The sequence below is a fragment of the Anopheles marshallii genome, chromosome 3, assembly GCF_943734725.1.
Source record: "Anopheles marshallii chromosome 3, idAnoMarsDA_429_01, whole genome shotgun sequence".
NCBI classification, from domain to species: domain Eukaryota; kingdom Metazoa; phylum Arthropoda; class Insecta; order Diptera; family Culicidae; genus Anopheles; species Anopheles marshallii.
In genome coordinates, this window is record NC_071327.1 from 41,208,941 (window position 1) to 41,235,886 (window position 26,946).

Genomic DNA, 26,946 nt, shown 5'->3' on the forward strand with positions numbered 1-26,946 from the left:
TCGGAGGGATAATATTGCTTTACCTTGCCTATGTACAATCGATTTAGCCTAGGTGCATGAAAAGGTAACGATGCGTTTTGTAACGACTAAAGTACTGCTGTTGCATTGCAAGATTGTTTCACGGTTAGGAGAAATTTATCAATGTGAAGCTACGGCAATGGGCGACTCGGTGGTGTATTGGTAGCGGTGCCGGTCCTCACACGACAGGACCGGTCGATAATCCAATCCGGACCAAACCACCGAACGCAGGACTGATTCCGGGACGAGTAGATAATGTCAAAAAAACAATAAATGACAAGCATAGACCTCTTGAGGTTGTTGTGCCGGTGAAGAAGCTACGGCATTCATTCAGCAGACGTTTGTATCATAGATCTACTATTCTTGCTTAATTTTGACTTGCATCATTAGATTCTGTTGGGTGATGTTGGTTAAAACTGAAAGAAACTTAATTCTTGGTTTTCTCAACAGTATGTGTTGTATTATGTTTGTTAGAGAAAGGAAATAAAGCAATAAATTAGAAGCCTCTTTTATGATATGCATGTTTGATCTCATTCGATACAAGTCCCTGAAGCGGTCAAATCAAAGTGCTTCGAGCCGAAGCTTGTTGCTTATTGGGAAAAAAATTTAATCCACTTTTAAAAATAATCAGGAAGGGAGCGGAAAAAAGATAATAATATAAACACAAAACCGCTTCAAAGATTGGAGACAAACATTCGACATTAGGTTCTGTTTTTAAATGTATCTCTTTTGCCTTGCACATCGTTCACATCGTTGATCTAGCGAAAGCCATACAGGATCAACCTACCGGAACACGTTTCGTTGCGGTTGGATGAATTTTAATTGGTGGTCACTGGCTAATTTATTTACATCGAGTTTCATTGGAAGTACTTGTAGGTGTATGAAGGTATGAAAGGGTTTCTGATTCCTGATGAACGGCCTCACTATTCGCTTACTCCTTGCCCATCAGTTCCCACGTTCCCACATGTTGGAAGCTTATGGATCAGTCTTGCTCGTACATTGTTTGGTTTTGTAAGTTTTTTTTACGGTATGGTTGCGCCATCCGGCACAATGCGAAACATTGTCGAAATCAAACACAAGCTTTGCCGATGCTTATCTTCTGATTCGTTTATCCTACGCTAATAGGTACAACATTGAATCTTCTTACATACTAGGAACTAGGAACGACGCTCGCCCTCACTACGCTCCCTGTGTTACGTAATGAGATGATGGCACTAAGATTACCTTTAACCGTCAGTCAGCTTTCTTCTCCAGGTCATGCAGATAATTGCAGTTTAGAATAAATTATTATAAATAACCGTCGCTCCACTAGCTTCACACATCGTCCCCCACGACTGAACCGGCACGATAGCTAATGACGCTGCGGTTTCCGGTGGGCAGGTAGACAACCACATCGCCGATGTGGGTAGTACCGAGCGGCATCGTGGCGTGAGCATTTTGGTACAGGTTAGGCATGGCCATTGCGCTTGCTGTGGCGTGGTTCCAACTGTTTGTACTGCCCGCTATTCCCGTGTCGCCTACTTTTATGTAGAACTGCTGCTTTTGTCCCAAATTGTTGAGCGAGGACATTTTCTTCTGCTGCTCCTGCTGGTGGATGTCCAGATTACCATGTTCACTGGACCTCGTATCGTGCTTCGACGAGGACCGCAAACTGCTTACGATCGGTGTTCGGGAGAGTTTGAAACGAGTTTTATTGGAACCATTTCTCAGCGCCCTAACCGTCTGGGTCGAGGCAGCAGGAAGCGGTTGGGAGGACCCACCGTGTCGACCTTCGATAATTCCACCGTCGGTACCGTTGCTGCTGTTACTGCTACCACTGCTAGCACTGCAGGCACTGTTGGCACCGCTGCTTTGACCGTTTGAACTTCCGTTCTGGCTCGGCACTAGGTGATGATATCCACCGCCCACTGATGCATTACTAGCCGCCAGCAAGGACATCGTATGAGATGCCAGCTTGTTCTCGGTAATATTAATTTTCTCTTTTGGATTGAAATATGATTCCGAACAAGCGTTTCGACCATAGCCCGCGCTGTCATTGTCCGACGGTGCCCGTGTGATCGAACCGCCCGAATAGGCATCACCGTCGAAATACATTTTACCGGCTGCCGTTGATGGTAACAGGTGATGCAGGTGACTATCATTACCGGTTGCACCACCCGGAGCAGTAATAAATCTCGAGTTTCCAATCAGTGTGGTCGTAGCGTAAGGTGCCGGCGATCGAGTTCCGCCTGAACCATACTCGCTCGGTGCCCTGCTACCGCCTATTTGACTACGCGCCGTAAGATGGTTCGTGCCCTCGTGTGGTACCGGATTAAAGGACGATACCTCAGCGTAATCGCTTGGATAGTCAGTGTACTCAGCATAGCTGTGTGTGGAGGAATGGAAATTTCAAAGTGAAAATGTTAAACAAACTTATCGAATCTTGCTACACATCGTCAGCTCTAGTATGAGATGGGGAATATTTTGGAGCGTTCATGCGATACATGTGTGTTAGTTTTTCTCACTTCAGCACCGACCGAAAACTTACCGGTTGCGATTGTCGTGCAGAATCGTTTGTTGATGTTGTTGTTCTAACGGCAGTGTGGTACTCGCACCTACGGGAGCGTAATCCTGTATGTGGTCTTTACTTCTTCCTGTCGACTGATAACCCCACATCATGCCTGATGGATTCATCCAAAGGCTATCGTTGCGTGGAATCTTAACGACACCTCCTGCGGAATGAGCTGTAATAATTTATTGATGAATGGTATTTGTAATATTGACAGCATTCCGTTTCATTAATGTATTGCTTTAAAGATTTAATTAACGTAAAATCAATGAGAAAAGGTAAGCAAATGCCACTTTTTTCCAGAATAATACATTCCTTAACTGTGCTTGACACTTACCACGCAAAGCTGTAAGCGCTGACTGCTTCATCATCATGTGCTTACGTTTCACGAACACCATTGCACCAAACGAAAGCATCATGAGCACTAAGATGCAACCTAGTATCGCGATGAACCAGGGCTGTGTCAAAATATCGTCCATGTTATTATGATTGATCGGATATCGATGAGATGTTTGATCCAGTTGCTTGGTGATTGGATCGAGCCGCAATGTGGCAGGATTGCTGAAAGGACCCATGCCGGCGGATGTAGCAGCGGCTATACTGACCGTGTACGTAACACCTTCGGTCAGGTTCGCTAGCAACAGGGTCGATGAGCTAGCCTCAATCGTGACATTGCTGAGCACTTTCGAGTAGTTCGTCCGTAAGTCAACTCCACGGACAATGATGTTGTAAGTGCGAAGAATACCTGAGGGAGATGAACAATCCCTGTTAGCGTCTGTATAATGGTTGCAATGGATGAAATATTACCATTCTGTGACGTTGCCGCCGGAGCTTTCCACTTCAGGTAAACCGCAGATGAATTCAGAAGCAATGCTTCCATACCGTATGGTGGATCAGATGGAACTGTTGATTTTTTTGGGAAAATAACAAAATTTTTTTAGTTCCATAAATACTCAATGTATTTATTCCATAAATACTAGCTGGCTGCATTTCTTACCATCCTCAAGAGTTCTTGCTAGTCGGTAGTTTGACGGTTTTCCTTCAACTGTTTTGTAAAACGGTACTATAAAGAACTCGTATTCCGTATACTTCTCCAGTCCCGTCACAGAACAAGACGAAGCACCAGCATTCAGAACGGTCATCATCTTGTATGACTGTCCGTTCGATGGGCGATCGGTGCTAATGGTGCGTGAGTAGATGTAAAACCCTTCCACGTACTTTCCATTAATAATCTAGAGTGGCGAATGGGAAAAGACATTACTTTGTATACTATTTCAACGGAACCGACTATCAAATTAACTTATCCTACCTCCCAAATCAATTTAATTGAGGTGGAATCGATAGCGGTAGCATTTACGAGCTCGACCACATCTCCTGAAAGCAAACTAGCTCGCGCTTCGCTCATATCGATCCCTGCACCAAAACTGTCACTCTGAAAGTTTAGATCCACTTAAGACATGGCAAAAAAAAAAAGAAATATGTACCACAATGGACTTACCATTCCTAGCAGAATAGGTTCTGAAATTGGACTCGGTAATGAAATGCCGTGGGAATTTTCGGCACGCACTACGAAATAGTACGTCACACCAGCGCTTAGTCCAGTTTGGGTGTGGTTATTATCTTGAAGACGATTTGCAACCTGAAACCAGCCTTCGGTTTGGTTACGCCCAAACAACTCCACCGTGTATCCGAGCAGACTTGATGCACCGACTTTGCTACTTCTCGCCCACGAGATCGTGACGGAACTCTCGTTTATGTTCGTTACCTGCGGCTTACCAGGTGAACCGGGGAAGGTCGATGCTTCTGGTGCGCGGTAGAATTTGATGTTGGGATTGGTTGGAACATCAATCCGCAGCAATGCACTCCAGGTTGTTTTGCCAGATTTGCTGCTAGCGACACAGGTATACAGTCCACTGTCGTCGATTTTGCTCAACTCAGCGATGGCCAGTGTCCCTGATTCGGTGATGTTTATCTTTTCTGAGGCCAACACCGGTATCCCATCCTTGTACCACGATATCACCGGCGCAGGAACTCCACTCGCCCTGCACGGTAGAATTGCGACGGATTTGATGGGCAACGTTTGATTGCATGGACCCTGTAGAATCAGTGGCGGCGGGCGATCATCTTGAAGATTTACGCTCAACACAACACGCGTGCTTAGGCTGCCGACGCTGTTGACGGCACTGCACACGATCACTTTGCCATTGTCCATGCGACCGATTTGCGTAATGGAGAGCACACTGGTGCCGTCCGCATTTTGTGTAACCTCTAAATTATCCATCCGGCTTCCCGGTAGCAGCAGCGTACGGTTGCCTTCCACCGACCAGAACAGCGTTGGATATGGGTGTCCGGTTGCCTGACATTCGAACAATGCTTCCGATCCTGGTTCGATGAGCAGATTTTTGGGCCGGAGCAGAAAGCTCGGTGGTGCTGCGAGGGTTGGGCGAAAGAAACAGACAGACAGATAGAGGTCGGGGTCAGCAGAAAGTGCTCGATTGTGGTCAAACGAATTAACGATGCAACTGAACATGTCTTGACTTACAATGCACCACCAATGTACCGGATGCGGTGATAGATCCGACAGCATTGTCCGCCTCGCAGCTATATTCACCCATATCTTCGATTGTGATGTCGTCTATCCGCAAGCTTCTGTCCTCCAGCACTCGCACTCGTTCTGTGTTTGGAAGAGGACGCAAAGTATGGATGGGATGTAAGAGCAGTTTATCGTCTACGAGCTTCCTATTTCTTGTTTGCAAGTACCAACATATTCGGAAGCGAACAAGGGGTTCAAATTAATAGAAATTACTACCGTGATTTATGCTACAATCGATAGCTCAAACGATGTGCGTATGTTCGCCGCCAATCGTAGAGTAATATGTATGACTGTTGGCTCATATGTTGTCAATTTCTGTGAGAAGCAATTTCCTGTTTGTGTTTTCGACAGCATAATGAATATTGGGTCGATTTCGTATGGAACATATCAGATAAAACATATTTTTAAGCGTTCCATCCTGAAACAGCATGATTGTTGTAGGGGCTTATCTATAAGCATGGATATATTTTCGTTGGCAATTTTGTCCGAAAATTCGTCACTCCCAGCAATGCGCTTAGCACGTGTCAAAAGATAACGCACCGAGAGGACTACGGTACGTAGTATCGGTAATTAATTTATTTTCAACCGACCCGATTTCTCGGTACTCGGACAGAGGTATAGCCTAGGTGAAGTGGTGTCTAGTTTCCTGTTTCGCAATTGCTTACAGCAGAACGAACGTGACAACTTTATCCTGGTATACCAATTTATGGGCAGCTAACCGCACAACCCTTTTAGGGGATCAAAGTTGTACTCACGTAGCCGTTTTTCGTGGCCCTGCTGCTGACCAAACCGTAGCTTGTTTCATGATAAACAAGCTAATAATAATACGACTAATGACAACACATAAAACACTATCCTATCCTATTATTGGTTCATTCGCAGTTTCGCACGTTCGAATTTCCGCTTCCTTCGGCAGAGGTTTCCTTTTTACGTTTCCGATTATCATGCAATGTTGTGCCTCCGATACGTACCAAGCGGCATGTTGCCTCCGGAAGCGGATCGCCTCCACAGAACATCTGGCAGTGGTTCTCCTCCGACCCGACACTGAAACACTACGGAGCTACCGGCCACTACGGTCTGATCCTGGGGCCCACGTATTAGAAATGGTTTAACTGTAAAAATAGTAAGCACTATGAAAAAGGGGAACCCCGCATCGAAATCGTGCCCACCCACGATTAACATGCAGCACTTACCGTGTACGCGCAGGAAGGCAACGGTGGATTCGCGCGCTCCCACCACATTCTTCGCCACACACTGATAACGACCGTCGTCTGATTGGCGAGCATCTTGTATCGCCAGATTGCCACCGTCCACGATACGGATGCTGAAAGTAGTAATTTATGCGACCAGGTTACACAATGCATTGCTTAGTTTAATTGATGAAAAACGAGATGTCGGAATGCGAAAGATTAACTTTTACTAACGAGAGAGAGCTCGAAAGTTCACGAACCCTGCGGGCATGGCCGGAAGTGTTGATAAGTATCATTATACCTCTATTATTCATGCAAAAAACGATCGCCCGCTAGAAGTTTGTGTGTGGAGCAAATAAAATGACCAAGCTTTGCAAATGTTGTTATTCATGCCAAAGTTAATAAATAATGTGGTTGGGTGGGACGGGGGTGGGGTGGTGGAGGGTCCTCACCATACACCGCCACTACTGTACATGTGACTTACCGTTTGGTGCTGGAGAGATCTAAAGTTTGTCCGTTTTTCCGCCAGAACACTGTTGGTTCCGGTGAACCTCTCGGTGGTCCACATTCTAGTAGGACCGTTTCGCCCTGTGCTACCCGCGTATTTTGTGGTTCCAGACGAAACTCTTCCCGGAGCACTGAAATCAAACATTGTGAAAGAGAACATTTTGCGATCATTTTCCACCGTATATCTAACTCAATATTTGGACTGAGAGTAATTAAATTTTTTTTTACAATTTTTTATTATAATCGTCAAATGTTAGTTTGAAATAAAATGAGCAGCAATGTGTGTTGGTTTTTCACTTCGATAAACACAGCATTTGTTATTGAGTGAAGACGGCACATACACTACCATCACTACTAAAAATAAAGTGATTCGAAATGTTCCTTCGGGCTGACGGATTACTTCTACGGGAGAATGTTAGTCCTTGGCATTATGCAGGAGAGGAAATAGCAAAGTTATAATCCACACCAACAGCAAACCCCCTACGAAATAATCTTACCCGGTGATAAAGACCAGGTATTAAAAACAACTTTTCAAACACCAACCCACGCCAGGGGATATCCGAGTTTTCCGAGTTCATACGTGAAACGGCAAACGAATGCGATCGAACTTTTGGCCGAAGCGGGATAAAATGCCAGACCACGACTACGGCTATTGGTAAACTGCGTTTCGGGGTAAATAATGTCACAAGCTACGCTCGCAATACCAAAACCTTCCCTAATGTATCTTCTTCGATTGGCGCACCAAATTGCTCCGACTAAACTCCAAATAATGCCCGTTGCTGTATGTTGCCTTGTACGAACCCGTGCACTACGAAAATGCTCCGGGATGCTAGAAACTAGAACGAATGTCACGAAAGTACGAACGCACGTTACGGGGTGTCGATTACATTCCACGGAACGTGACTTGCAAAACTTTACGCTAACCAATCTTGTATTCGCTGTAATCCTATCGCAAAAAGTTAATGCAGAAGGACAACGACTATGTCCGTGCGACTGCGGACACGGTAATGGCGAGGTTTTACCAGCAAAACGGCGCGTGATGTTGTTTCCGCTTTCGGCCCCCTTTAAAAATCCGAACATAAGATTAATACGTGGCGAATTAGCCACGTTTTAGGATGGGCCGTACCGGGACAGTGCGGAATAAAATATGAAACCATAGCTTCGATCCGAGATCATCACGATGGTAGTATACGGTAGGAGAGTATGCACCATTCACCTCCATTTCACTTCTGGTGTATTCGGTACAAGAGCCTGCTCAAGATGTGCGTTCCGAGATGAGACATGAAATGGGACGAAAGGATCAACGAAATCATTTGTCAAATATCGTAATCCTCCCGATGCAGTGGGTATGGATTGTACAAATTGGATTAACTGTCGCTGAGATATATCCATACTGCAGAAAACGCTATTAAGCTAATAGCCAGCTTAAAGGCAAACGGTAGCCAAACAAATCTATGTACTGTAGAAAATTCAGAAAGAAAATCGATAGCAGAAAAACAGGATCTCAGCCCAAAATTGCTCCTCATCTTGCAAGTTTAAATTTACATTTCAATGCACGAGTTAAATGAAGTTATCAATCAATTGACCTTTCCGCAAGGAAAGAGCTATGTTATGTTTTTATAGTATGTTTTTGATCTTTGTTTCCCGTTAAAAATAGTTAATTTTTCAAACACCACTATCTATCCTCTTACTTATTCGATACATAATGGCCAGCGGACCAAAAACCGCTACCACAGTAGCATCGTGTGACGTTTAAAACACATGCAAGATTGCATTTTATACTGGCCGGGCCAGTCCTCGTGAAGGCGATCCCTAGCACCTTTTATTTATGACATGGACTCGAATAAATATTCTTGCACATTTTTATCCGTTGAAATCTCCCCTTGGCCATTATTTTTCACACACTTGAACGCTTTTTCCTTTCCGCATCCTATCAAACTACGTAGAAGATTGCCGTTCCAGGACGAGACGAGCGCATTTTCACTTGTACCGTACCATATGAAAAAGTATAGTTATTTTGGCCTCTTTTTTTAGCATTCCTGCTCTGCTAGTGTAGTTAAGTTTGTGGCAATTTCGTACTGTTTTTGTGCAAACTCACCGGGCAGGAAAGATATGGCTGCATAATAAAAGATTCATAACGGCGACATTAATATGCAAACGGCGAAATTTGTTTCCCAGCGGTGGTGCAAAAGTGACAAAATCTTCCGAGAGCTAGTTTCATGTAATGCTACAAAAACAATAGAAGACACTACACAAACACAGCATATAGATATCTGTACATCTGTATTTTTTTTATAGATTATTAGGTTATTTAGTAGATTCTTCTTCTTCATCGGCACTACAACCTCCAGAGGTCTAGGCCTTCTATTTTGTGACTATTTCTTTTTTCCATTTCGTACATTATTTACGCGTAACATGAAATTCAGTCCTGCGCACGGGGGTCTAGTCCGGATGATATTTTGGACCGGTGCTGCCGTGTGAAGACCGGTGCCGCTGCCAATACACCGCCAAAGATTTAGTAGATTAGATTAGTAGATTATGAACCTTTATTTCAAGATACCAAATGGCCTATACAGCGTATCGAGAGAAAAGAGTTTGCTTTTGATTTGCGAAAAATGCCAAAGAGTTCGCAATTATTTTTCGTTAGAACGGCCTGGCCTGGTATCGACTTATTTTCTTACCATGTAGCCGGATAGTCAGTCCTTGCTACGGGGGATTGGCCCGGATGGGATTTTGATCCGGTCCGTTCGTGTGAAGACCGGCGCCGCTACCATCATGCCACCGGGCTGTCATGAGTTTGCATTTACTTACCATCAAAACTGTTTTTTTTGTATATGGAACGTATAGTATAGAACATGTGCATTGCTAAAGACTACCAATTCATTGCAATCATTGCCCAGGAATACAGATGTACGTCAAATTGTAAGTGTACTGTCAATCACACTCAAATAATGAATCCTCGGAAATCTCTTGAAAATACTCGTCCTGCAGTTAGCTCAATATGGCACATGTTTACTACTGGACTAGACATTTAAAAGAACAACACGAAAGTATCTCGAACTAGGGGTGGGTTTTGGTTTTAGTGCTGTCAAGCGCTTTTCTTGTGTCTGTCTTGATGAAATGTTACGATCAGGAAGATGGTGTAGCTGGTATTCAGAGATCGCACGCTGTACATTTTCTATTTATTTCGCCTGTGTAATGCAGTAAGTAATGCAGCGATAAAAATAGCCAAATATTGTTAAAATAATGAAGCGAAATTCATAATGAGATCTGTTTGTTCCATCAGATCACAAGAGTCATATCAATTCGATATGCGTTCAAGTGTGTTCAAGATATGTTCTACACAAAGTATTCATCACAGTTCTGTTACATCAAAGTATGTATTTTGCATTATTTTTTGGGCATACTATTCGATAATACTGAATTATAATTTCAAATTTAGTAAGTTATAATGTTATTAGTGGTAACCTATCAGATATGTTATAATTTTAATAAATTGCTTAAAGTTTGGGGTAGTTTTGGGGATAACGAAACTATCAATTATTATGTAAAAATCTGCAATTAACCTTCATTTCAATGACCACCTACCCGGGTAGGTTATACATTTTGTATGGGAGTTAGCACCTGTTCGTGTTGAAATGCGGATCTCTTCAGTTTTAACTGATGAAATGTTTAATTATCAGTAAAGCCGCAACACATTGTTGTGTATAATATGTTTGAGATACAACAGTTTTAGTGCATGTAAAATATATTTAAGTCTGTTATTGATATTTTATACATGAAAGGATTTACAACCCTAAAACCTGTTAGAAATCCATAAATTCTCATTAATTCATGATTGTATACTTCAAGTTTAGTGTTAGCATCACAACTTTATAGAACAGGAAATTATAAAAAATACGCGTTTTACGCTATGTTATATTTACACTTATTACAGTAAATCATATGTGTGTGAAGCGCAGACGGGGGTTTCACATTTTTCACATGCTTTTCTTGTAGATCGCCGTTTTTCACACATGCAACAATTTCCCTTATGTTTTACACGACCTGCCGATCACGAGGTTCTTCTATATCTTGGGTTGGATCTACATTTTCTTTCAAAGGTCTTTTAGAAAAAGGCATCTGTCATATAAAATGTATGATCTACCAGGGTGGTCTTGGAAGTCAGGGGTATAAAAAGCTTCGAATACAAAATTTATATGAAATAGCATTTTTAAAATTATGATTTTTTTAAATAGACTAGAAAATAGTATTGTGTAGCTTTACTAATAGTTTGAAAACATTTCATCAGCTAAAACTGAAAACATCCGCATTTCAACGCGAAAAGGTGCAAACTCCCATACGAAATGTATGACCTACCCAGGTAGGTGGTGATAGAAGTAAGGGTGTATTTTTGGTCATTGAAACAAAGGTTAAAATGCTTATTAATACTGTATCACAGTCTAAGTCACATATAACTAATAAGTTTATCATGAATAAGTATAAAATGTTGAAATTTTCCAATTCATAATGATTCATTAAGCAAAATGCTTAAATGCTTGCACTTTACAGAACACAGATGCTGGTGCAGATAGCTGTCCAACCATTTTATTGAAAATTATCAAATAAATATATATCAGTTTGCCTGTTAAAAGTCAAGCTGGCAAGGCGCATTTTGTCTACAATTGACCATAAAGACCCTGAGCTTTGAATTTGTTAATCAATTCATTTTGCTGTACATTGTTCAATATCCGTAGTAGGGATTAGGACGAAGAGCTCGGAGCAGGAGTATTCAAGTCTATTAATTTATGCTGTGAATTGAATACTCTTAAAATTGCTTTTACTTTTACCATTTGCCCTTCTACCAACTATGACGCTAAGGGTACAGCAATAAATTTTAAACTTTTCATTTCCTACCTGATACTTGAAGCGTTGCATTGTGACTTCTGGCAACGCCGAGCTCGTTCGTCGCTTCGCACCAATAAACACCCGCATCAGTCTCACGACGTGAGTGCACGACCTGGAAAATTGAAGAAAAAATTATACCGTTATCAAACGCCGGCTTCTCAACACATAATTTGCAATATGTCCAAGAAAACGCAGCCAAACGATTTTTCTGCTTGTCTTTTTATTGACGCGGAAGTTTCAGTGTCGAAAAGAATTACTACCCTAGATCTCTACCTGTATATCGCAACGGTTTTTTTACATATTATTCCAACAGAAAAGATGCATTCACCCTTGGCTGTACAATACTACGCGAATGGATGGTGGATTTCAAATTTAAAATATAATTGCTTATGCTTTCATAAAACCATAAAAGGAACATCGTTTGGCTGACTGGCCCAAAACGGGTCGACGGTGTGTATACACTGAGGCTTTGCGAAACGTTGTTGTCTGATATATACCGAGTCCTCGGTATATTGCATACGTTGCATTTGGTCGCAAAATGATTTTATTACTCCAGGCGAAGGCCGCACCGAGCGGAAAGAAACGATTATTACTTGTGCCTGCATCCCGTGAACTTATACCAACGGCATCATCCTAGTGGTGATGATCGTCGTCGTTATCCACATCATTGTTCCTTCAAATGCTTTTTATGAAATCTTTCCGCTGAACAAGGCTCCAGTTTGCTAGTTTGATGTCTGTATTGCATGGAAAAAAGGATAACAGACCCGACGATAGCTCAATGTGTGCATTTAGTAGATGCACGATGGGAAGTGGACCTTTTTCTACCACCGTACCATATCATCATCCTGCTCGTTTTACATCGACACCATTCGGTTCACCCGTACCGGAAGGAAGAAAGAAAATGAACCGATGGAAAAGTGGTACGTCGATGAACTGTGCATGGAAAATGTGTAACTTCCAATGTCACGTACCTTTCCCATCCTTCTAATGTGCCGATCGGAGCCCAGTAAATCGTTCCGAGAGTTGAGAAATTAAAAATTCAAATCGACAGCATCTAGAAGCAGAATGACACTGTCGATGGAGATGGAGGGACACGGATGGTGGCTACTATCCCAGGCATTACCTTCAGAAAAAATAAACCCCCAGCGGGCAGGAGAATTTTATGGGATCCCGGTTCGACTTTAATCGGTTCACCATCTTTAAACCATGTGATCGTTGGTGTCGGGATGCCTTCGGCTTTGCAGTTGAGTGTTGCCGGAACGTGACGAGGTACAATGACGTCTAGCGGATGTTCCGTAATTTTTGGATACTCTGAAGCTGAAACGAGAAGGTATGGAATGATTAGTAAGTTGAAGAAGATGAAGAATGCATACAGTTTTAGCGTTTTTGATTATGTGCCTATACTCTATGATTGCGTTAAAAATTCTGGAAAATAATCTATTCTTGTTGTAAGTTCTATTCTATTTAAAGGGTCAATCTATTGTATTTCTTCTTACTCATGACGAACGGCCAAGACGTTTTGCTTTATTAAACCGTCATACTATAACAACATACGTGCATATTCATAAACTATCGTATCGAATAGGTTTTATGAAAAACGTATACAAATTCCAACATTTTAGCACTTTTTATCGGTGAATAGCGTAATGAAATTAATTAAAATTTCATATGGAATAGTATACCACTGCAGGTTGCAAATACCACAAAACTTTAATAACGACTAAAAGGAATAGTAGAATAGTAGGTGGATGATATTGTGAAATGAAACAACAACATTTACGTATGCATAATTGAAATCGCACTCCTTGTAGTTTTAGCAGCTATAATTTAAACAGCAACATCAACAACAACAGAAATGTCACGTGGCACTTGTGCTATTTCCGCGAAAACCGTCGTTGTGCCATCCTTCGCGCACTGCGATGTCGGAACGAATATTTTCCACACTCCTGACACACATGAGACACAGACGCAGCAGTAAAGACTAGGCATCCCCATTGAGTGGCCTGTGATAACAGAGCCAAACTCACAAGTTCACCGGAAACATTCTCACTAAACCATAATTCCATTTGCAATCCTGGCGGGGTAGCGATTAACTAGGAATGTCACAGACCATTGGAATAAGTTTATCGTTAGAAGCAGCTGACATTGCTGTGCACCCAGAAGCGGACTCGTTCCATTCTTCCCGCGGATGTGAAAGTTTAAATAAGTTATCACAAGTATGCGATCGCTGTAAAAGTTAGCATCGGTCGCGTTCGCACGATACAACAAACGCTGCACGTACGCAAATGTATTACATAGGAACTTCAGCACAAGAGGTTTGTCGCAAGCCAGAACATCAAAACTTTTACGCGAAGCCCCGATTCGCACTCGCTCTAAACATATTCCGAAGAAGTGAATTTACCACAATAGGATCTAATGCATACGGTATGCGTTTTCTTTCGACAAAAAAACAGCATTTGAAATCAAGGAGAAACCACGAAGACATTGCAGAAATTCTGGCGCATCGGAGCCTTCTTCCGAATGGCAGCAAACGGTCCTGCACGAAGCTGCATTGTAATTAACAATAATAATAATCTAAACTTTTGCCATATTTAATCCGCATGTTGTGTAAATCACAACCACTCATTCCTTCAGATGGATGTCTTGAACATGCCCGGAAGCCATGCGGCGAAACGAAGTGAATGTATGAGCACTGCGATGCATTCGCCGTCTATCAGCAGGAAGATTTATCGCGGAATGGAACACACAATAGATGAAAGGTGTGCTTCCAAGTGGTGAAATCAGGTATGGCGCAGTCAGGAATAGAGTTTTAGCTCACAAAACACCTGCAGATATCGGGGGTGGAGACATAGTGTGTACTTAATTTTGTATTAATATTATATATATGTCCCAGGGCTTCAATGTGCATTTTTGTGGTAAGCATTATCAAACAGCTTTACTTTTCTTTCTCTAAACATAAGCACAACAAACGAAAGAGGCTCAATATCGCCATAGGTACCAAAGTCCTCAATACAGCTGCCTCAACCGGTGCTCCATGTTGAGCCTTTCGCCACAAAAAAAAATCCAACGCAAAGAAAGCATTGAAAAAGAAAATAGTAATGATGTACTGTAGTGTCACTGTGCTAAGTTATGACTTTTACGAGTACATTTACATGTAGCAGTTGGGTGAGCTGAACGTTCGAACCGCTGGTACTTGGGACATATTCTAGAACAGGCAGTAGATTCATCTAACGATCAAACCGTCTACCCAATAATACGTGCTAAATATTCAAATTCGATTGTTTTCGGATGCATGTTCATACCCGATTACGATGAGTTCGGAATAGAAAAACAGTTGAATGTTCAGCTTTCCTTTGAGAGGCCTTTGTACATGTCGATAAACATGCTGTGGTTAGGACGGTATCCCTATGTTGACTTACATCTATTTGTTTCATCCTATGCGGTGAAGTGTAATGACATTGAATGGGAAGAGGTTTATATGGCGTACTTGTTACAAGCCGTTTTGTTTTTATTTTATAGGTAACCTCTTTTTGTTTACCACTAACTGTGAGCTGCTCCAGAATATACGAATTCGTCAAATATGTCGGTTGATATTAGTCAATGTTGCATGTATTATCTTGTTTATATTACAAAGAATTTGGCCATAGTTTGGCAGGAAACTGGAAACCAAAATGTATAATTGCGATCGAATCGAAATTCTTAGTAATTTATAGTTGTAAAACTAAAGTCATTTTATCTGTCACGGAAAAGTCTGGATAGGCCTACCAATGGTCACGATATTATATGTAGGACAGATATTTTCAAGTAAGACTGTATCTCATGTATTGAGAGATAGAAGGACGTAATACTCGCTATTACAACATTTTATATTTGTGATTTCCAATAATTATCAACTTAATTTTTTTATCAAGTTTTATGCGTTAAAATTTAAACGGGGCAGATCCAGCTTATTTTGAATCGTAAATCAAAATCGTTTATTTCATCTGGTCATACTTACGAGTGTTGTTGCACCATACTCCCTCTGTGTAACTTGCTGCGTTTCGAATGATCGAATGTGTTGAAGATCACACAACGGATCGCACCGCGTCAAAAGTTGAGTTTCTTATGAAAACAGATTGGATAAATAAACTGCCAATGTGTGGTGCTGACATAAAATTGGTTATACGTTTTTTTGACCGACCATTCCTTGGTGCTGCTATTATCGTTTGTACACTTTTCTTCAGTTTTGTTTAATTTTAATCTTGGCGATATGGACTTCTTGAATGTGTCTTGCTTTCCACAAATAAACATGGATGGATTTTTCCATGATTTTTGTTTTCTTTGATCTTTTGGCTGCATCGCGTCTCATAATGTAAGCAATCCCAAATTTATGTGATTATAGTAATTTATCTCTTGCAACAAAATGAGTTATGGTTAGCGCCAGACTACTGTTGATATTTTTTACGTAGATTGGACGATGTATATGAAATTATATTTTAACATTTCATAACACGAGAATGTTTAAATGTTGAAACATAAATTCAGTGATAATTGTTTAAAGCTTTGTTAAATATATTTAAGAGCATGAGGCAACCATTTAAGAAACAGAAACATATGAGAATGTTTCAACGAAGAATTTGAAGGTTATAGAATGAAATGTTTCTCCGTTTCATATGCATTTTATATATTCTACATTTCCATATATGATATGGTATGTAAATATTAGTACTATTATGAAAACATCCAAAAATCTATCCAGCAAAGTACTTGCTCACTGATGAACGCCAAACACCGCTTTGTGGCCGACGTTTGCTAAATAACGAGTCACTTATCTTGTCCGCTGACATGCTAACCAAATGCTCTTGTACATTTTTTTACCCCTTTTCCGTTTGTAGAGATCGAATAAAGGGTAAAAGGTTGGCCCTTCAAAGAAAAAGGATGAGGTAAAAGGTTTACACTATAAACCATCCTTGTGTGTTCCCTCATGAGTACTCACCTACATCACGGTGATGGTAAACGCGACAAACAAATACCCTGCCTTCCTTCAACCTTTGACTTAACCACGCTGAGAGTTGGTCAACCGGCATAACCGAAGCGGAAAGCAGTTTCACAATATTCTATGCTCCAATTTTTTTATGTTCAGTATATTTTCAGGCATCATCATCGTTATTCTTTTTCATCCAAAACCTTTCCAAAACCGGTAGGAAAGTAGGTCCACACTACTCTATACTTTTCCGAAGTGTATACGACCAAATTTTGTTAAGGGTAGTTTCACCGCTAGCATTTCTCTGCCCTAGCATGCGTACCTGATAAAAGAATCCGAACAAATGTAAGTTGATTTTTTTATGGTAAGATGCGAAGTCTTAAAATCATCTCCGAAATCGCAGAGAAAGCTTCTGCAACGCACTTGAAAGGGACAAACAACTCGACGGTGAACAGTTTTTACAGGTCCGTTCTTTTACAACGCAAATAAATGCTTTTGTCAGGTAACACAGAACAAGCAGGAGACATCGCATGGAGGACTGAGTTTATAAATGTGTGTTTATGCAACCGTTTAGGGAGCACGTGTTGGCGCACGATTCTGTATCCCCGGACGGCGTATTATAAATATGTTTGGTTTTTACCGTCATTTCATTACTCGGTTTTGTGGGGTGGTTTGTTAAAGTCAACATAACATTTGCTTTGAAATATATGTACAGGTGCAAAAACTGTCCAAGCAAGTTTTATGCTTCGTACCTAGCCAATGTAATATGTCACCCCCATTATAATATGTAATTTGTATGGAATTATCCATTATTGTTAAACACACATGTTCGTTTATAATAGCATTTACAAAGCACACTGAATTAAAATGGACGTATTAAGAGAATGCGTAGAAATATGTATAATCATATTAACAGAACGGATGATACTGCACAATGAAGCTCGATCCATTACTTTTCCCAAATGCGGAAATATTTTACTAACATGTGTAAGTGCTGCGGCTTTCACTGGCAATCGCTTCTGATCGATATCTCGCGTTCCCGGCAAAAGACAATGACCAAGAGGTACTAAACATGACAACGCAACGTAAACAATACCTTGGAAACTGCTGTTGTTTATAAAACGCAATGAAAGCAAACAGAAATAATTATTAACTCTGGATCGCCGTTCATCGTTCTTGTTCCATCGTTCCAGCAAGCAGAGCACTGTTCGCTACCGTAAGCAAAGCTAAGCAATTTTGAATTCAGATTGCTGGATCACGTTTCAGAATACTGAAAGGATAAATTTGCAAGTAATTATAAAGTCAGGCAAACAGTAAATGCAATCAGAATTTTGTAAAGATGCGTTAGTAAAATCCGTACGAACATGAATTAAGCTTCGAAACAGATACTAAAATATCATACATACATCTTGACTATGGACAAAGTCACACATGACAACTTGAAAATGCGTCAGGACAGTTTTGTAAACACAAGCCATCGGTGACGGCATTTCATCTAAAGAACTTATGTGTATGGAAAGTAAGCGTTTGCTTTGCTCACAGAAACCACATTGCTGTGGTGGTATTTGTTTGTAGGAGGAAATCTTTTATAGAGTTCTTTTGCTTTTCTTTATGCCGCCTTTATCCGTTTTATTTGATTTTACGTTTTGCCTTGAAGCAGGATTCTGTGAACTCAGAGATGTTTGTCTTTTTTTTGTTTTCGGAAACATAAAAAATATGTGATGAACATAAATGCATTTTTTCCACAAATATCTTCTTAGATGCCTATTGTTAGGGACCACCCGTAAGCTCATGCTGTTGAATTATCGGAACTATCTAACCTTCAAATAAATATCTGAACTCTACTAACTGTTATCTAAGTAAAATAAATAAATTTGTCAACCGATCTGAGTGAAATAAAAGCGTTTGGCTTTAGATAAGCAATACACAACAGGAGTGTAAACTAAACTTAAGTTCAACATAAAATATTCTTCAATTTTCACACAGCTCCTCTTTTTTGTACAATTTATTGCTCTCTTGTTAACCAACTATTAGCTGTTTAAGTAAGCGGTCATTATATCAAACCCGGACCTCGATAGTTAATTGAAGAACCAATCATTCGAGAAATTGTACTCCATGCTAGAACGCGTCTGATTTACTTCATTGACGTTGATGACGCTGCTAGAGAAATAAACTTTTTTTGTACTGTGCATTGCATCGTAGGTTATGACTATTTGCCAGTCTTTCAGGAAGTCGCATTAATTGAAGTCAAGCTATTAGAACAACTCGCTTCTCGAATGAACAATCGTCAAAGAAATGTATCAATTTGCACTAGTTGATGCTTGATATGCTCGTGATTGATCAACTCAACATTGATCAACTCGTATACATGGCGAAAGGGTAATTTATTTTGATATTTGTTTATGACAAAACATTTACTGGAAAGCAAAAAGGTTGATAAACAGCAAAGAATTAAAATCAAAATTAACATCTTTCTTAACTACCAAAAAAAAAGATTAGTTATATTCCATAAAATTTTGAGAAAACTTTCAAATTTGATATTACTTTCCTCTTCCATTATCTCTTATATCTTCTAGTGAAGAAATTACAGTAAACACGGTTAGTGCGTTACCAATTTTGGAATCAATTTTGTATTATTCTGCCAAATATCACGTTTCTGCGAAAATGAAATTAATTCAAAGGATAAGCAGTACCATTTAGCATGTAAACATGTTTGACGACTTCAGCCGACAACTTAAAACGGCATCAGCTAAAAGACGCGAAATGACTGAAGATAGGATTTGAGAGTTAAACAAATGAATAATGAAATGATGTTTACCCGTTTCGTTTCGCGTGGGATGAAAAAGCACAAAAAACCGCCCCACACATGTGTGTACGTGTGCAGCCATGGTAACGATATGCTCTTAGACAACGCCTGGTCGACCCTGCCGGTGTAATCATCATTGTTGTATGGTAAATATTGGATTTACATCCTATTTCCATTTGCACACCTTTCCAAAGTGTGTGCTATATACCAATAGTTGTAGACGGTAGATAAATGGCGGTCCTTACGCTTGGCGTGGGGCATGCAACATGAATTCAAAGAAAGCAGACTGCTTTGAGAGCGTTGTTCAGTCGATGCAATGCATTGTCTGAACGGAGCAAGCTACGAAAGTACCATAACTACTAACTGTGCGTGAATAATGATAAGAATAGTAGTACAAAAATTGTGTGAGAACATTATATAGTTTCTACGCTGGATACATCGTTGGTTACATATTTTTTAATGCTCACATGATAATCTCACAAGCATAATCTTATGATACAATTCTAACCCGAAGGTTATATTATGCATTTGTTATCTCTCTTTTCTAGGCTTCTCGGCTGATGAATCAGCTTTTCTTCGAATGGGAAATGAAGTGGGTTCGATTTCTTCGTATAATATTTATGTGTTCATCATAAATTTATAGATTACTCAGCGATTCTCGATTCGATTTTCCTGTCCGTTATTGAACGACTATTGTAAATCTTATAACGCTTCATCTATTTTCTGATGATTGATTGGTATTACAATGCTTTAGCTGTAGCGAGATAAATACTCCTAAACGGCAAAGATGCAAAAATATTACAATGTCAATCAATCAATCCTACAGCAACAGGCTCTATCTAGATTATTTGATTCCAAGGTTTTGAAATCATTAATAACACACAAAACCTGCATGGCTGTAAAATACATCAATTGCTGTCATTTTGTAGGAATGTCAGATATTTGCCACATGCTATAGGTTTTGACGTTAATGACGATCTTGCATTGATGGTTACGTCTTGGTTGCTATATATTTTGAATACGGCATTTTTAATAGTGAACACGCAACAAGTTCCCCATTGTGTATCCCTTAACCTACGATACTCTGCACATCTTTTCAACCTCGTTCTAGCCATTGGAAATTTGTTGTCTAATTTTCTGTCGTCCCTGCCGTAAATCAATTCGCAAACGGAGTGTAAATTGAGTTGAACGAATGCACGAGCATGCGATATCGGTGGGAGGTATTCCAGCCCATTCCTGAAGAGATCAAATTTGTGGTACGTAATGTTCACCCTAAGTGATTCATTTTGGAAAACCTTCAACATTTACGCCGATATTTAGCACTGCGATATGTTTCAGAACGGTAGCTGAATGTGAAAAATCAATTCACTTTCCTTAAGCCACAACATACCAGTTCCTTTGTCAGGGACGGTTAGAGTTTGTCTACCAAGAGTTTGTCAGTGAAAATATCTTCACGCAATCAGCCAGATAAGATTCAATTAGACATTGCTGAAGAGGGTGCAACCGTTCAAATCCTTGTTAGTGACATAGAGCGCCTCAAAACGGTTCTAGGCCACACCAGAATAGGGTATCCCCCATTTGCACCCTGGTCACAGTAGGTTATCAGCTTTATCAGGCTTTGAACATTCTTGGTTTCTACATCGCCTGAATGAAAATGAATTATTTGCACGAGATTTAAAATGAAACCGCTCACAGGGATGCAGTGCTACGATAGATACCCTGCCAGGCAAGCGTATTGCTGCCGTATCCTGCTGCTAACCAATCTGATGCTCATCGAAGGTTGGTAGTTTTGTTGTTTGGCTGGTCCGCACACTTTTAGGTTTAGGTTGAAGTTTTAGGGAGCAATGGACACGAAATACCACTTATAAGCACCTATTTCATGGAAGGTACTATGCTTCCAAAATTGTGCTTTATTACAAATACTAGCGTACAACTGCGCTTCAAGTCGTGTGTAATGAATCACATATGTTTAGACTATGGGTGTTTAAAGTAGATTGTAGAATTGTAGTGAAACAATTCAAGCTATTTTATATCAATTTTACATTTTTTGAAAGCTTTTGTCAATTTGGTTTAATTTCAATGTACGTCTTATGCGTCTTATGTATTTGATATAATTATCTTATAATTATGCTTTGTTTTGCTGTTTTCAAGGTGTGATTGTTCGATGATGTCTGTCAGTAAAATTATTATAAAATATAAACTATTTTGTATAATTTGTGTTAAATGAACACATTAAATAGGCCTTGATCAAAACAATGTTTTAATTTGCATTACTAAATGAAATAATTCCGGTAATTATTTTATTATCTTTTTTTTAACTCTTTTCGCACCATCCTTCATTATTACCAAATAAAAATAAGATAAGAATACATATGACAATTGTCAGTATTCTACGATTTACAAGTTAAAAACAAACAAGTATTTTTGCTTTCAAACAAACAAACATGTCTGAAAATAAAAAAAGGAGGAGAATTGACAATTCCAAACAACAGTAATATGTTTGGAATTGTCAGTTTAGATCTGTATTCAACCTAGCTTGAAATTACATTATCATCAAAACATTACCTCGAGCCGATTTGATTTTTTTCTTGTCTGCTGTTGACTTTTAATGCCGCAGGGATATGAGAATCCTATTACTGATTGCGACAAGAGGACTAAACATTAAAACACATAACATGAAGCTCTTAAAATGGGTCAAACGATTACATTCCAATTTCCCGTTCAAACCCATCTGTATATGTTTGATTTATTTTGGCTCTAGAAGGATGGTGGAATGTAAACGCAAAAACAAATTTAAGAAAATTTGGTTACAAATGGTGTACACACTTACGTACAATAGTAAAACCAGTAAATAATATCAAAGCTTAAACATGGTTCAATGTCGTTTTTAAAACTATCTCGTTTGTCCCATGCCTTCGGCAATGATGTATTGTGTCACATTGTGTTAGTCAGAATTTAAATGTATTAATTAAAAGATTACACTCTCCATCATTTCATTACCAACTTTACATGGTGAGTATACTATCTTAAAGATAAGAACCATGAAAATCACAGCATACTTCAAATTACTACAAGGGTGATGAATTAATTTAACAGTATGGTTTGAACGGTTATCAACAACAACAGTAAAAAAATCCTCTGATAATGTTCACGGTTTCTGTTTTGTAGAAGCTGTTTCTGGTGGAGCAGTTGAGCCATTCTTGAGTTCAAGCTGCTCTTTTTGTAATAGTGACGAATGAGGCAGAGTGCAGTAACTTGTACAGTTTCGTAGGATTGTGTGGGACATTGGGCAAAATGGCAAAGAACAAGAACGTTCCGTATCAACGCATTTTTATCAGACGGAAAAAATATTGTTCCCGAAGAATAGCTGACAACAGCATTAATTTGTATTTTGCCTTACTCCAAGTTGAGCATCATTTGTTTATCAATCAGATCGTATGAAAATAATGAACATTATTATTACAAATCTGTCACAAAACGAACCAAGCAAGTAACGTATCGATTATTAGTAAATGTGATGTTACTCAGCATCGTGTAATACACATTTCTGTATTAAAAGCATTTTAATTAACCTTTTATTGTTCATGCTAAGAGCTTCTATTGATTGCAGTAAAAAAGATCGAACCGTTAGATGCAGCAAAATCTTTAAGCCTTACACTCCATAGTAAAGCTGTTCATGTTACAATAAGTAAACTTCCTCTGGTAGAGAAAGAATCGATAGCGGTGAAAGCAATAATTACCTTAATGGAGATAGTATTAAATTAATACTACCCAAAAATAATCCAGCACCACTCGGTATAGCCACAAGAAACATACTACACCACTTCATCATCCATCATTTACTTTCGTTTAATTAATGGACGGTAGCCGAAAATGCACTTTGATCATTGGGTGAGCAAGTGAGAAACGTAATTGTTGGTAGTATAGATTACATTGGTCCTTCCCATGTTATTGCAATGCTAATGAAAACGTTCTGCCCACTCATAAGATCAACCAAATATTTGAAGCAAGTTTGCGTTGGGGCGAATCTCTACCTTTTTTCCATTTTATTCGCATCAATGCACCATTTCCGATCACACAAATTGTTAAAATAGTTGTTTTAGTAAAATTTTCGCTTAATATATTCACCGTAGTTTAAACAAATCTCAAAAAAAACATCTCTCGCTCGGTCAGACTGTTTGCACATAACCGGAATGTTTGTGTTAAAAATAATGTTGTTCCATAATAAAAGAACAGCGCACTAACTCATTCAACGTTGGATCGCTTACACGATAAACGTCCGCAACGTTGGTCTGCTTCAATTTCTCAATGCATCTGGCTCAAGCTCATAGGAACCATCATTTAATCACACAGGTTTTGGAATACATTACAGCACTGCATGTGAACGCTTCCCTATATTCATGCTAATCTGCTCAAGCAGATCTTTTCATTAGGCTAATGAGTTGATGCTTGTCGGCATTCTTGACTGTGTGCCTTTCACATGGCACACCGTAAACATTAAATTTCTGAAAGATTTTTCCAGCATGCGATGGATTCCAGGATGAAAGTAACCGTCAACAGAATCAGCTGAGTGTAAATAAGATGCTATCAGTATGATGGCTCAAATACCACTCTCATGTAGCGTTTTCGTCAAAGATGATGTTTCTGCACATGTCAAACCACTTCGCTTGCCTCAAACGAAAAGCAAAACTTTAATTCGTTTATAGCACACTTTCAGTTAATTATATTAGGCTAATGAAGCAGAACATAAATTCAACTTGTGGCTTTCATTTCTATTTGCCACACAAACTAGTTTCAAACTACAATATTCACAATGTTCGTTATGCTTTAAAACTACTGTATTGCAAACTATAATCTTCAAACTAAGTAGTAAATAAAAAAACTTCTATTCGCTTTCGCTATAAATCACACTCGACTAAAGCTTTGAGACCACAAAACACAAATCGAAAACATTATTTTGCCAAAGACCTTCTTTTCACTGATTTTGCAGAAATTCACAACGTTACATTGCCAGCTGGAGAGTGACAAGAGCAGGAAACCATTTTTGGAACCCTAAGCCAATAATTCCATCCCGCATTTTGACGCACTTTCGGTGTTTTCAATCATTAACAATAGGAAACCCCTCACGGCTTGATCACTATCGAAAGGTTCCTTTGAACAATTCTTCTGTATCGTGAATGTCGGTCGAATGATCGGAGGTGAGACCCTAGCAGCAAGCTACACCAGTATGTTTTTTCCATCATTTTGGGGGTTGTACCAGGGTAGCGAAAACTATGAATTGTCCCTTTTGCTTAACATCTCGCTGGTTGATTAGGTGGATCAATTCGCTATAGTTTTCCCTTTTTTGTTTGTTGCTTTCGTTATACTCACCCTCTCGCGGAACCCTAGCTTCAAATCACCCCAGATCTTTGTTTTGGCTTAAAAAAAGGACCCTTCTCATCGCGTGTGCGCGTGTGGCCAGCAGTTATGTTGTAATCCCATCGATGCATTCGGATGGATTATAACGTACTATAGCCATAAAGCCTGGATATGCAACAGCTTAGAGGATTGATAGATTTTTTTTGTATTTTAGTTTTAATTGGCAGTAGAATATCCGTTTGTAACTGTTGTGAAAATTAACCATATGTTTCGTTAAATTTTAGCACGCAGTACGGAGAGTTTGAATTTAGCAATGGATTAAAGCTTTGCAACAGGCATGGTGAACGTGTAAGGGGTTTTAGAACTGCACACTAAATCAAATCAAATTATCGTTACCAAATCATGCAAACATCATCATGATCGTAAAGAAATATATTTTGGTAACTTGTTAGTGATGTACAGTCTGGTGTTATTACAAGGATGTAAATAAAACTATTTTGTCATGAGGTTTATGTGGTTATAATTATTTAATAAATATGTTATTCATTTACGCAATTTAAGCACCATACTACAAACTCGAACATATTCATAATAACCCTTTTTTGGGTATATGTACATCAACTATGCTTAGTAACATGCTGCTTATAACATGAACGATGTTTTACACTGAACGCTATGCCATAAAATATAGCAACGACTATCAGTAATTAAAAAAAATAATGTGGCTTGGTGTATTTTTAAGAAACAACTAATAATATGCCTTGAATCATTGAAGTTGTGAATTCAATGAAATTTTATGCAACATCAATGTAACAACATTAAATCAAAAGCACTGATCACGTTACAAACTTCAACATCAAGATTTTTTATTTTTGTTCCTTCTAACATTCAGACATATCAGACATATCAGACAAAAAGTCACTTTTATAACAAACAATCCTGCAATAGCTTGAAAAAACAATATATCATCTCGGTAGACCATAATGTTACTATACACTTATGAGTCGGCCGTATAAGAAACTTCTTTATCGACGACGTATTTCTTTACATATATTACCCTTTAATGAATGAAAGGAAACATGGCATTTATATATTTGCATTCAAAAATATCTTTGCGACTAACAATACATAATCGAAAGAAAACAACAAATGCGAACGGAAAACGAATGCTTCCAAGTAAAAAGGGTAGCATGAGAATGCTAGCGAAACAATCAAACAAGATCAATATCACACCTTCTTTTATGCGTACTGCCAAGAAAGCATTAGCTGCTAAAATTAATTAGTCTTCTAGAATGGCTGCATTGGGATAGGGTTTAAGCAAACAACCATACAAGAAAAGGGGGAGGAAACTCAAGAAAATGCTTGTTCTTCCAGCGTGGATTAACTTTTTTCTTTCCACAATGAAAACATGCCATGATTCGCTATGATCTTTTGTGCCAAATAATGAATGCTTCGAAAGCATGTAGAAGCATCACTTGTGCATGGTGTGGAAGCATAGAATAAATATGCCACAAGCCCTCAACAAGTAAGAGTAAGAACCTTAGCCATAAGGAAAGTAGTATGTGCTAACGCAACGCAACGAACGGTTTTGATTCAGGATAGCATGAAACCCTGAAGGCGATACCACCTGTAATCTATTCGCAGTTTTTCAATTACTTCAATAATATTGCTGGTATTGTGCAGAGGATGTTACTCCGTTTGCTGTGCTTATTTAGCGTAGAAAAAAGTATTTAATGAAATAAATAGTACATTATTATGTATATAAGACGATGTGCCACACATATTTTGATGAGGTGATATTTCATGAAAAAGCTCAATTACACAAAAGGAAAACCTCAAATTAATCCCATGAACACAACCGGATGCAATGATCATCAACATTGGGTAGCAAAACAAGCGACAAAACGCATGAATAAAGCATCAATGAAGATGGCCTGTCATGAATTTTCATCTAATCTATTCAAATGATACCATTTGTTACACGAACTCACCTAATACTTTCGTTGAAATTCCACTTGACATTAACAGGAGCCATGCCACGAAATGATGAACGCCAACCTCGGTGACAAAAGTCAT

The 26,946-nt window shown here is 39.3% G+C and overlaps 1 protein-coding gene across 1 annotated transcript; it reads right to left on the minus strand.

The window, feature by feature from the left end:
* Positions 1–1,332: 1,332 nt before the first annotated feature.
* On the minus strand, positions 1,333–26,946 carry LOC128715422 (roundabout homolog 1). Its single transcript, XM_053810317.1, has 14 exons — positions 26,862–26,946; positions 12,867–13,060; positions 11,753–11,855; positions 6,834–6,987; positions 6,353–6,483; positions 6,131–6,271; positions 5,109–5,240; positions 4,065–4,996; positions 3,876–3,998; positions 3,564–3,798; positions 3,374–3,469; positions 2,904–3,311; positions 2,546–2,741; positions 1,333–2,383 (listed from the first exon to the last, which is right to left on the minus strand). Exons 1-14 carry the CDS (start codon positions 26,944–26,946, stop codon positions 1,333–1,335), a joined length of 3,981 nt encoding a protein of 1,326 aa, XP_053666292.1.